This window comes from Lemur catta, chromosome 3, assembly GCF_020740605.2.
Source record: "Lemur catta isolate mLemCat1 chromosome 3, mLemCat1.pri, whole genome shotgun sequence".
NCBI lineage: Eukaryota > Metazoa > Chordata > Mammalia > Primates > Lemuridae > Lemur > Lemur catta.
Window position 1 is genome coordinate 115,478,337 of NC_059130.1, and position 11,194 is coordinate 115,489,530.

An 11,194-nucleotide genomic window follows, 5' to 3' on the forward strand; every position below is an offset into this window, starting at 1 on the left:
GTTTGTATAGCCGTGTGTGGCAGGGACGCATGTGCACAACTGTAAGTGGCGTGGAGAGTGTGCCTGGGCTCTGCGTGTCTCTGCGTGTGTCAGTGACCGTATGCTTTGTGCAGCTGTGCAGACCTCTGGGGCCGACCAGGGGCTGTGTTGAGCTGTGTGCCTTTTCTGTGTGCGTCCACGAGATGCGAGACAGCGTGCTGGGGTGTCTGGGTGACTATTCTGTGTACATCCTGTGAACCTGAGGGTATCTGTGTGGCATGTTTTGTGCACTTGTGTGTCTCTGTGAGGGGCCCGGTGTGGCCTGTGTGTGCGTTGCACGCCTGTGCGAACCAGGCGCTGTTTGCCTCTATGATCTAGAGGGGTGCAGACGGTCGCCAGGTGCTCCACCCCCTTCGTCAATGCTCAGAGCCAGGCCCTCCCCACCACACCTCACCCCTTTCCACAAACTTCACCCCGTACAAAACAGCCTTTCAATTTTACTTGTAATTCAAAAGGGAAGGAGGCTGCCACTAAGCCAGGGATGAAAGAAGTTTACTGTCTCCCCTGGCAACCGCTGCCCTATACCCGCCATTCAATTCACTCTGTCCAGGTTGCCATGGACACTGGGGGAGCCCAGGGGGTCTGTCCTCTGGAGCCAAGGGGGGTGGCCACTCCCTCCTTTCCATTCCCAGCTGTGCCTACACCTGCTTCTCAGGGACAGGAAGAAAGCGGGACTCTCCACAGGGACCCTGGGGTCCTCTCTCTCTCCTGGGAAGTAGCCTCTGGGACCCCCTGCCTCAGTTTGCTCAACAGGACACAGATCCTGACCCTCCCTCCACTCCCCACCCCAAGGGTGCCATAGGGTTTGAAGGACCAGAACAACCTCGTGGCTGCTCCCCCGACCCTCCCCAGTTCACTATGCCTGTTATGGCCGCAGGGGAGATCTTCCCACCTGCGTCCACAGGGATAAGGGGGCAGCAGGGAGAGACAGTGTCACACAACTGCAGAGCCTTGGACCAGGGGTCTCATCCCAGCTCCACCACTGACCTTGAGGCCATCATGCTCCCTCTCTAGGCCTCGGTTTCCCCATCTGTAATAAGTTGACACCAGACTCTTAAGTTCTCTGTGGACCCACCCTCCAGGTTGGGACCATTATGATGCACATTTAACAGAGGAGAAAACAGAGGCTCAGCGAGGGGCATCAGCCTGCTGAGGGTGACACAGCCAGTTATGGCCAGAACCCAGGCGTCCTGACTGCCAGCCCAGGGCTCTGTGTTGAAGTCTTGTTTCCTGTGCATGGGAAGAGAAGGACTTCCAGGTCACTCCCGTTCAATCCCTGCCTCCAGGTGGGGCCTCACTCAAACCATGTCGGACAGAGGACACCTGAAATGCCAGGCTCCCTCTGCATGCTATTCGAGGGCTTCCCCAGACACATGAGAGAACTTTCTAGACTAACCCAGGCCCCCGTGCTGCAGCCCCAGCCCCAGCAGCTATGTCCTGGCAGAGAAGGGACCTCCACCTCCCACCTCGTCTTTCCTTCCCCTGCCAACCAGGAGGGCTTTGAGGGGGGCAGGCAGGGCTAGCTGCACTGCCAGGGGCCACAAGAAAGGCCTAAACCAGGAGGGGGCTGGCTCAGAGCCCTGTTACCACCAACACTGTAGGACTTGGGCCATCCCGCCCTCCACGCCCCCTGCAGACCCTGGGAAAACTAGCCCTGCACTGTCCTGAATGCTAGGGGTCACGCGGGCCCCCACCCTGCTCCTCGGCAAGTCCCAACAAGTCGGGGGCTTGTCCAGGCGGGCGGATACCAGGACACGGGCACACCCCCTTCCCAAGACAAGTGTGCAGGCCTCAGCCTGGACAGGCCCAGCTCAGGCTAACCCTAGCTCTGTTACTACCACACAGGGGACCCTAGGCCAGCCCCTGCCCCTCTGGTCCCTTCCAGCTTTCCGGGGGCCAGCTGCCCCCTGAAGATCCTAGCCCAGTGTCTTCCCACACACAGGAAATAAGACTTCAACACAGAGCCCTGGGCTGGGAGTTGGTACACCTGGGTTCTGGTCTTAACTCGCACCCCCGGCAGGGAGCTTCTCCTCCCTGAGCCTTCATTTTCTCCTCTGTTAAATGGGCATGATAATGGTCCTGACCTTGGTGCATTAAATGTAAAGCGCCCAGCACATGCCTGCACAGTAGGCATTCAATAAATGATAGCTCCTAGTAGGACTGTTAATACCCCCCATGCCTCCCATTTGCACACAAACTATCCCCATGCAACTCCCTTACCAACCTTCAGCCACCATCAGTTCCCCAGGGGCACCTCCCACGAGCCTGAAGGCCCAGAGCAGACAATGCACCAAGAGCATCCCGCGCCCCTGGCCCTGGCGCACACCAACCTCCTGCCCCAGGCCCGGGACCCCCACAAGCCTGCAGCACAGATCCGGGTGATGGGAATCCTGTCTGGACACAGGATTCTTCTTCCCTGGCTTCTCCTTCCTCCCCTGCCTGGGCTTCACCCCAGCGGGGAGTGTCAGCAGATCTTACAGCTACCCGAGACAGCCCGCAGAGCACCAGGGTGCCCACGCCAGCCTGCCCTGGCATCCAGCCACGGCCTCAACCCCAAGGTCCATGGCAACAGGAGCACAGGGAGATGTCAGAGACTCAGAGGTGGGAAGGGCCTCCCGGAGTCCTGTTCTCTAGCCCCACACCCCAAACACGCCTGGTGCCGGGGACTTTATTCCATTATCTAATTGATTCCTCACAATTCCACGTCCTATTACCATCCCGGCTCTGGAAAACAGCCTCAAAGAGGGGAGTGCTTTGCTCAGGGCCACTTCTAAACCTGGGCCAGACTGACTCCAGGGCCCACCTTTTGCTCCACATACAGGCCTGGTCTGGACCTTGCAGCTGCTGCCCTGTACCCGCCCCAGCCCCGGGCAGCACCCACCCTCTCGCTGACGGCGTTGTACTTAATGGCGAGCTCATCGCGCTCAGCTCGGCTCTGGGCCAGCAGGTCCTCCACGCGGGACAGCTCCTGCTGCAGCAGCTGGTTCTCCTCCTGCAGTGACAGCAGCGATGCCATCTCCGTGGCTGGCAGCAAGGCTGGCAAGGGTCAGCGGGCACATGGTTGGCTTCTGCCCAGGTCCAGTGGGACACCCTCCCCAACAGGTACCCCACTCGTCACTCAGGGCAGGAAGGTCAACCAGGTTCCTGGGGGAGCCTGGGCGGGAGTGGGTGCAGCACCAGGCCTGCTAGCAGAGTGGAGAACAGGAAAGTAGGCAAAGAGAGGCCCTAAAGCTGCGGTCCCCAACCCCTGGGCCATGGCCTGGTACCAGTCCATGGCCTGTGAGGAAAACGGCTGCATATCACCACCTGAGCTCTGTCCCCCACCCCCCACCTCCCTGTTTGTGGAAAAACTGTCTTTCATGAAACCAGTCCCTAGTGCCAAAAAGGTTGGGGACCGTTGCCCTAGAGTTAGGCATAAAGTGGACGCAACTGCAGCTAAAGTGCAGGAGCGAGGCTCAGCCTAGGAGTCTAGGCCCTGAGCACTTGCTCCTTCCTTCTTCAGTTACTATTCTTCTCTAGGCCTCAGTTTTGTTCATCTGTAAAATGGGTGGAATAGTAACCAGACCCTGCCAGAAAAGCAGGAAAGCCTCACTCAAGGCCAGGTCTCAAGATAGGATATGAGGAAGAGGAGAAAGAGAAAGGAGGGAAAGAAAGGCCAGAAGGAGAAGCAGCGTTGTCAACTCCTGTGGGGCACCCTTCACCCTGGGAGAACTGGACGCACATCACAGGCCTTAGCCAGCGGCAGCCCGTTAGGCTCTGCCCGCCTGGGTGAGGGCTCTCCAAGTCTCTCCATGTCTAGGGCCCCAATATCCCAGCAGTTGAACAGGGACTATGGCTGGAGCACAAAAACCACCATTTCGTAGAGCAGCCAACACACCAGCTGCCTGTGCCCTTCCCAGACCCTCGGACCATATAACGAACTTGAACATGCCACCACCAAGAGGAGGTCCACCAGCCTTCCTGCTTGGGTGGGGAATGGACAACACCACCCTCTCAGACTTCTGCAAAACGCTGGTCTGAGCTGAGCTGCCCTCCCCCTGGAATCTCGGGTTCAGCCAGCTCACACCTTCCGTAGGAGGGAATATGGTGTTCGGGGTTCAAGTCTTTGCAGCAGGCTGCAGGCAGTAGGGAGAGGACGTTCAGCCCTTCCCTTCTAGCTGCAGCACATGGGGAATAGGTCTGGGCAAATTACAGCCCTGAGCCGCCATTTCCTCATCTGTAAAATGGGTCCCTCTCTTATAGGGTTATGCCTGCCTCGAAATGAGTATTCAAGAGATGAAAGCTATAATCATTGTCGCCATCATGCCTGCTGAGGAGGGGTGTGAGCAGAGGTGACATGCGGGCAGCAACTATGGAGCAGAGTCTATGGAGGGCGAGAGGGTCGGGGGTGGTACCTGGGCTCTCGGGCTGGCAGAGGTTATGGGTGACAATCTCCCTGATGCGGGCAGGCAAGCTGGAGAGCCGGGGGTCCCGGGCCGGGTCCTGCTCGCCCAGTCCCAAGACGTTGCTCTCCAGTGTCTGTGGGGAAAGAGAGAGGGTCTTCAGGATACCTGGGACCCTGCGCTGCCCGGCCTCAGAGGAAAAGGAGCAAAGTCCTGCCGCCCAAGATGAGGGTGCCTAGGAGACCCGCAAGAAACCTCCAAGATGGAGCAAAGCCTGGGAGTTAGAAAAGAAAAAATCGCCACGGGAGGAGACTCTTGTGTGCCCCCTGCCCCTGGAAGGAGGCCCCCCAAAGCCACAGAAGAGAACCAAACCCTACAGCCAACTCACAACCCCCATCAGCACAGCACAACCCAGCTCCCACCCTAGGTGGGTGAGGATCCTGCTGTGCCCGACGGGACCTCCATTGCCCACCACAGGGAACTGGGATATGGGAGCCACAGCAGTTGCACCCTGTGTGTCCTCTGCCCCCAGTCTTGCTGGGAGCCACAATCTGGGGTCCCCGTGTACCCCACCACTGCCACACCTCTTTCCCCCTTGGCCCTCAAGATGCACCCACCTCTCGCCACCCCTGCTGAGCCCACACTCCGCCATCCTGGACCTACCTGGACAACTGTCTCCAGTGCCAGCTGGGCCTCCTGCGACCCCGCCAGCCCCAAGCTCATGGGGGAGGAGGCTGTGGGCAGCGCTCCAGCCCCCTTCTCCAGGGCCCCAAACCAGCCCAGTCAGCGCCCCGAAGACCAGGCCGCTGTGCTGAGCACCAGGCAGATTAAGCTTAAATCCGGCGGTGCCCCCATGTGACCACGTGGTGGGCGGAGTGGGTGGGGCGCTGAGCGGGGAGGGGAGGCAGAGGAGAGAAGAGGGAGGAGGAAGGATGAAGAAGGAGATGTGGGTGAGAAAAGGGGGGAGGAGGGAGGAAACGGAAAGAATAGGGGGAGGAAGGGAGGGGAGCATCTGGAGGTCGGGACCCCACACGCTGTCCCCTCCCCAGACTGCTGGGTCCTAGAGCCCTTCAAGCCAGAGGGTGGGGTCAGCAGCCAGGAGGCGGGAAAGGCCAGAGTCCCAAGTCTGCAGGACCATCTTTGCTGACCCAGAACCGAGGTCGTCCAGTTTGCTAAGAATGTGAGCATGTACGGAGAGGGGGCTGGGTGTACGTTTTCCCACAACAGGTGTAGCACAAAGAATGCAGGCTGTGGGATCACCCAGGCCAGGCCAGGAACTAAATCCCCTCCACCCGTGGCCCGACCCTCACTGGCTGTGTGTCCCAGGGACAGTGAATTTGCCTCTCTGAGTCTCAGTGTCCTCACATGTAACATGCGGATAATATTGGTACTCCTCTGGGAGGCCAAGGCAGAAGGATCGCTTGAGCTCAGGAGTTAGAGACCAGCCTGAGAGAGAGCGAGACCCTGTCTCTATTAAAAATTGAAAAATTAGCCAGGCATGGTGGCAAATGCCTGTAGTCCCAGCTACTAGGGAGGCTGAGGCAGGAGGACTGCTTGAGCCCAGGAGTTTAAGGTTATAGTGAGCTACAGTGACACCACGGCACTCTACCCAGGGTGACAGAGTGAAACTCTGCCTCAAAAAAACAAAAAAACTGGTACTCACCTCATGGGGTTGTCTGGGGATTAAACAAACTACTGTGTGTGCATAAACAGTATGTGACACAGCGCTGGGTTCACACTGTAAACATTCAATAAATACTAATGTCTTTTTTTTTTTTCTAAGAGACGGGATCTCACTGTCACCCAGGCTTGAGTGCAGTGGAGCGATCATAGCTCACTGCAGCCTCCAGCTCCTGGGTTCAAGCAATCCTCCTGCCTTAGCCTCCCAAGTAGGTAAGATTACAGATGTGCGCCACCAAGCCTGGCTAATTTTTTCTTATTTTTGTAGAGACAGGGCCTTGCTGTCTTGCCCAGGCTGGTCTGGGAACTCCTGGTTCAAGCGATCCTCCTGCCTTATAAGCCTCCTGAGTTGCTGAGGTTACAGGGATTACAGGCGTGAGCCACTGTGCCTGGCCGATAAAGACTAATTCATTCATCTGAAAATCCCAGATGTAGAGTGCCTGACTGCAGGGCTCGGAGGCCCCGAGATCCACCCACCCCCTCCCATGGTTCCCTCCCTGCAGCAGGAGGCTGTGTGATACAGCAGTTAGGCCCGCAGCTCCGGAGTCAGTGTCAGGTCTGGGGTTGCATGAGACCCAGCTCTGCCACTTGTTGGCAGTATGGCCTTGAACAAGTTGCCTGAGTCTCAGTTTTTTCATCTCTAAAATGGGGCAAATAGTACCTACTACATAGAGTTATTGTAAGAATTGACATGAGTCAAAAGGTGTAAGAGGTTTAGACCCACACCTTAGAACTCACAGCAGGTGGTGAGCTGTTAGTAAATGGCAGCTGCTGTGGCTACCTTCATTAGCACCATGTGTCTGGCTCCTGCTACCTCTCAACCCTCAGCCTCAAGGCCTCCTCTGCTCTGTGTGCTGTGCCTCACAGCGGCATATTCACATTCTCTCATTAAATCCTCACCTCAACCCATTACCAGATGAGAAAACTGAGGCTCAGAGAGGTTGGGGCTCTTACCTATTCAAGGGGACATGCTTCAGGGAAGTGCTAAGCCCAAAGCTCATTCTACATAGGCCTGCAGCCTTCTAATGAGTGCCTGACGCACAAGGCCAGGCCACATGCACTTCAAGGCTCTACCACTGAGTCTGGGTCAGATCCAGGAATGCAGCAGGCACTGCATAAATGCACATCAGTCCAGCCCTCATGCGCAACTAAAGAATCTGTCCTGCAAGTGGAAAACCAGGAAACAAGGCATACTGGGCCAAGAAAGTAAGAGCTGCCAAGTTGCTGTGGCAGCAAGATTTAGGCAAAGTTAAACCAGCCAGGGACAGACAGCTGCCACTACAAACTCCAGGGACCCTCACACTCCCTCTTCCAGACAGCCTCCACAAAAGCCCCTACAGGCTGTACACCCATAACCAAAGCAGTGAAGGCCACAAACACCCAGTGTGTGACCATGATGTCCACCCCCTGCATGGCCCACTCAGCAGAGCCAGAGCCCCAGATGTACTTAGTGGACTGAACTGAATTACTCTGTGCCTTCCCCAGCCAGTGCCCTGAGGGATCGGGGGAAGGGAGCAGGATGCCAGGTCTACTGGGCACTGGCTGGCACCCACCCTTGGTTCCACTCCCAAAGTTCTCCTCCTAAAGTCCTGCTGGGTTCTGTGGACCCCATGAAATCATATCCAAACCCTGCGTGGATGTGCACTGCTCCAACGTCTGCAGACTGCACCCAATTCTCTGAAAAATGATTGAATTCCCCATAGGATTCTGGATGTGACAGCTTCAGCATCTGACTGCCTGGACGCCAGTCTTGGCTCACCAGCTCCTCACCAGCTATGTGACCCTGCACCAGTGACTTCACTCTCTGAGCCTCAGTTTCCTCATCTGTAAAATGGGACAATAATGTTGCCTGTTTCTATCCTGAGGATTAAATAAGATGATCCATGCTTAGCTGTATACCTGGATATGGTGCAGCAGAAATGGCTATGTGTTCAACAAAAAGCATTTCCGATTCCTCTTAGGAATATAGCTAAAAGTGGTTTCCCAGATCCCCGGTAGTCAGATACAGCCATGTGATCAGGTTCTGGCATTAAGACAGAACGTGTGCCGCTTCAGGCCTGGCCTTAAAAACCTCCCATGAGGAATTATTTCTCTCCCTCCCTGTCCACCAGCTGGAAGGAAATAACTCCAAGGTCCTAGAGGATGCCAGGACCACAAGATGGAAGAGGTCTGGGTCCCCAGCCCACCACACAGAAACCCACCTGCCAAACACCCAACAGGACTTTTTCTAAATGAGAAACAAACTTCTGTTGTGTTAAGCCTCTGAGCATTCAGGTTTGGCTATCTCATCAGCTAGTGTTGCCTTAATTACTCCTGCAGTTACAGAGTGCTAAGTGTGGCCATGACTGCTGTTATCATCGCTGTCACTGGTATCGCTGGCTCTTCCCAGATCCACTCCAGACCTCCAGGGGTGTGGAACCTGCAGCCTTGGGGCCACATGTGGCCTTCTGGATCCTTGAGTGCAGCCTTTTGACTGAATCCAAATTTTGCAGAACAAATCCTCTAATTAAAAGGGATGCAGCAGAGAAAGATGAAGCTTTTCTTGCCTCTTTTAGTGCTATAAAAAAGAACAATCCTGAAGTCAGAAGGCCGCAGGTTGCCCAGCCCTCAGCCATTACTTGGTGACTAGATACAGAGAAGACAGCCTTTGCACTCATGGCCTCACTGTGCTCGGCCCTTGCAACCCTCCAAACCTGCCTTTTGCCAGGCCTCGCTGCAGGAACTAGCCAAAAAGTTCCTCAAAGATTGCTCGTGAGTTGCAAACATACCAGCTGCTCTTCCCCGCTTACCTTTTCTTTATGCTGCTGTTTATAACAAAAATATTGAATCAACCATGAGCCAGGCCCTGTACCCAAAACTTTACCTCTGTCCCTTATCTGCTTTAACATTCTCGGCAGCCCCATGATGCTCGTACTGTTCTACCCACTTCACAGATGACAAGCTCAGTGAAGTTAAATAACTTGCTCAAATTCACCTGACCATGAAGAGTTGGAGCTACAGCTGAGACCCAACATTTTAACAGTAACAGCAGTGACTATCCTTCTGTAGCACTTGCTGTGTGCTGGGCACCACCCTGGGATTCTGCTGTGTGTTATGTGAGCCCTGCCATCTCTTGCCCAGATTGCTGAGATGGGTCCCCATGGATCTCTCTGCTTCCCCCCTTGTCCCCCAACCCCATTCTATTTTCACACAGTAGAGATCAAGTCCCTCCTCTGCTCAAACCCCTCTACTGGCTCCTGTCACACCTAAAATAAAGTTCAAAGTCCTGCCAGAGCCCACTGGGCCTGCCAGATCTGGCCCTGGCCCACCCCTCCCACCTCATCGCCTTCCCTCTCCCCCTCACTCCTTCCACTCCAGCCACGCTGGCTTCTGGATTTCTCTAACACACCAGGCACACTCCCACCTCAGGGCCTTTGCACCTGCCATATCCATTGCCTGGGGCACTCTTCCTCTTCCTTCATATGGCTGACTCCTGCTGTCGACCAGATCTTGGCTCAAAACTGTCACCTTCCAAGGGAGCTGACCCTGACTCCCAGCTAAAGTGGTCCCTGCCAGTAGTCATTCACTGTTTTCTCCAACATGTATGTTTTCTGTCTCCTCCCAGGGCAGGAACCTTGTTGACTTGTTCATTGCTCCCTCCACAGTACATGGCCTAAGGCCCAAAGCTCCATGGAGAGCTGTTGAATGAATGAATGAATGAATGCTAAGAGACAGTAATATAGGATATTAAATGAAAAAGAATACAAAAGAAAAAGAAACAATTCCCCTTGGCTCTGGCTGGGGTTGCACTGGAAGTCTTGGCTGTGGATGGTGTTGCCCACAGACTGGGATCACGGAAGAACACCAGTGAGCACATATCCAGCTCCTGCTGCACCCCAGGAGTTCGGGTAAAATCCAGGCAGTGTCTTCTGTGGGGAACTCCTGGGAGGGAGGGGTGCCTACTCTCCATCCTCAGGGCTTGACAGAAAGACTGGGGAGAGGAGGGTTAACTCGGGGAAATGTGTGGGAAATCTCCAAGATCCAGGGGTTGACTCCTGAGGTCTTTCCTGAACCCCTGCCTGGCCTTAGCAGCTGGTCCACTCCTGCCACAGGATTTATTTATCAAGCACCTGCTGTGAGCTCAGCAAAGCAAAAACGGAAATCCCAGATGTAAACAGACAGATGGTACCCTCACGGTCCCTTCTTCCCAAGGGAACTGGGCGACCTGATCACGGGGGTGGGCGCAGAGCCCTCAGACTTGGGTTTATGTAATGTCAAAATCACAAGGAAGCTCGTTCAAAATGATAATTACAGGGACGCTGACTGGCAGAGGGGGCCTCGGACCCCATTTTGAGAAACCCAAGGGGTGGCGGGCCCAAACCCCTGCACAGCCCCTCCGTGCCATCCTGGACAACCCAACTGGCCGCTCTGGGCCTCAGTTTCCTCATCCGTACAATGGAGATACTTTCAACTGGGCAGGGCTGCAATGAAGACAGAGCAGCACCCCGCACGGGCAGGGCCGCGCCTGGCCTGGCACAAGGGAGGCCGCAGACAGGCATCTGCAGTTTGCTCCGACCCTCGGGCCGGGCCTCCCGCCGCAGCTCTGCCCTGTGGAGCCAGGGGGGCCCCGCGCGGGGCGGAGGGGCTGGTCGAGCCCTGCAGGCCGGCCTCCTGCCGCCCCCACAGCCCGCGAGAGCCCGGGCAGGATGCGCGGCGGGACGCGGCGGGACGTCCGCGGAGTCCGCCAGGCGCGCTCTCCTGGCCGCCCGCGGCTGGGCAGCGGCGGGGCGCGGCAGCACCCCCAGGGCCCGGGACGACGGCTCCAGCCCGCCCCCTGGCGCGCGGCCTCCTCCGCCGGGAGCGCGCCCGCCCCGCCCCCAGCGCACGCGCGCCGCCGGCCTCCTACCTTCGCGCGCCGCCGCTGCCGCCGCCGCCGCCGCCGCCGAGGCCCAGCGGGCCGGACCAGGCGGGGCGCTCTCGCCGCGGGAAGAAGCCGGGGGCGGAGCCTGCGCCGCGAGGGCCGGGGGCGGGGAGGGGAGGGGGCGGGGCCAGGCACGGCGGGAAGAGGCGGGGGCGGAGCCTACGCCGCAAGGGCCGGGGCGGGGCGGGGGGGC

At 57.0% G+C, this 11,194-nt stretch overlaps 1 protein-coding gene across 6 annotated transcripts in view; it reads right to left on the minus strand.

The window, feature by feature from the left end:
- Positions 1–11,048, minus strand: part of CROCC (ciliary rootlet coiled-coil, rootletin) — a 46,856-nt gene extending 35,808 nt beyond the window's left edge. For 4 of the 6 annotated variants that reach the window (XM_045548607.1, XM_045548604.1, XM_045548606.1 and 1 more), the window contains exons 1-3: positions 5,085–5,231; positions 4,434–4,557; positions 2,921–3,075 (exon numbers count right to left, since the gene is read on the minus strand). In XM_045548607.1, coding sequence (XP_045404563.1) covers positions 2,921–3,075; positions 4,434–4,557; positions 5,085–5,144 — 339 coding nt within the window. In that variant the 5' untranslated portion in view covers positions 5,145–5,231. Of the gene's footprint in view, positions 1–2,920; positions 3,076–4,433; positions 4,558–5,084; positions 5,232–8,302; positions 8,340–10,986 lie in introns of those variants that run through there. The other 2 variants (XM_045548608.1, XM_045548609.1) reach the window with 2 other exon arrangements.
- Positions 11,049–11,194: the final 146 nt, after the last annotated feature.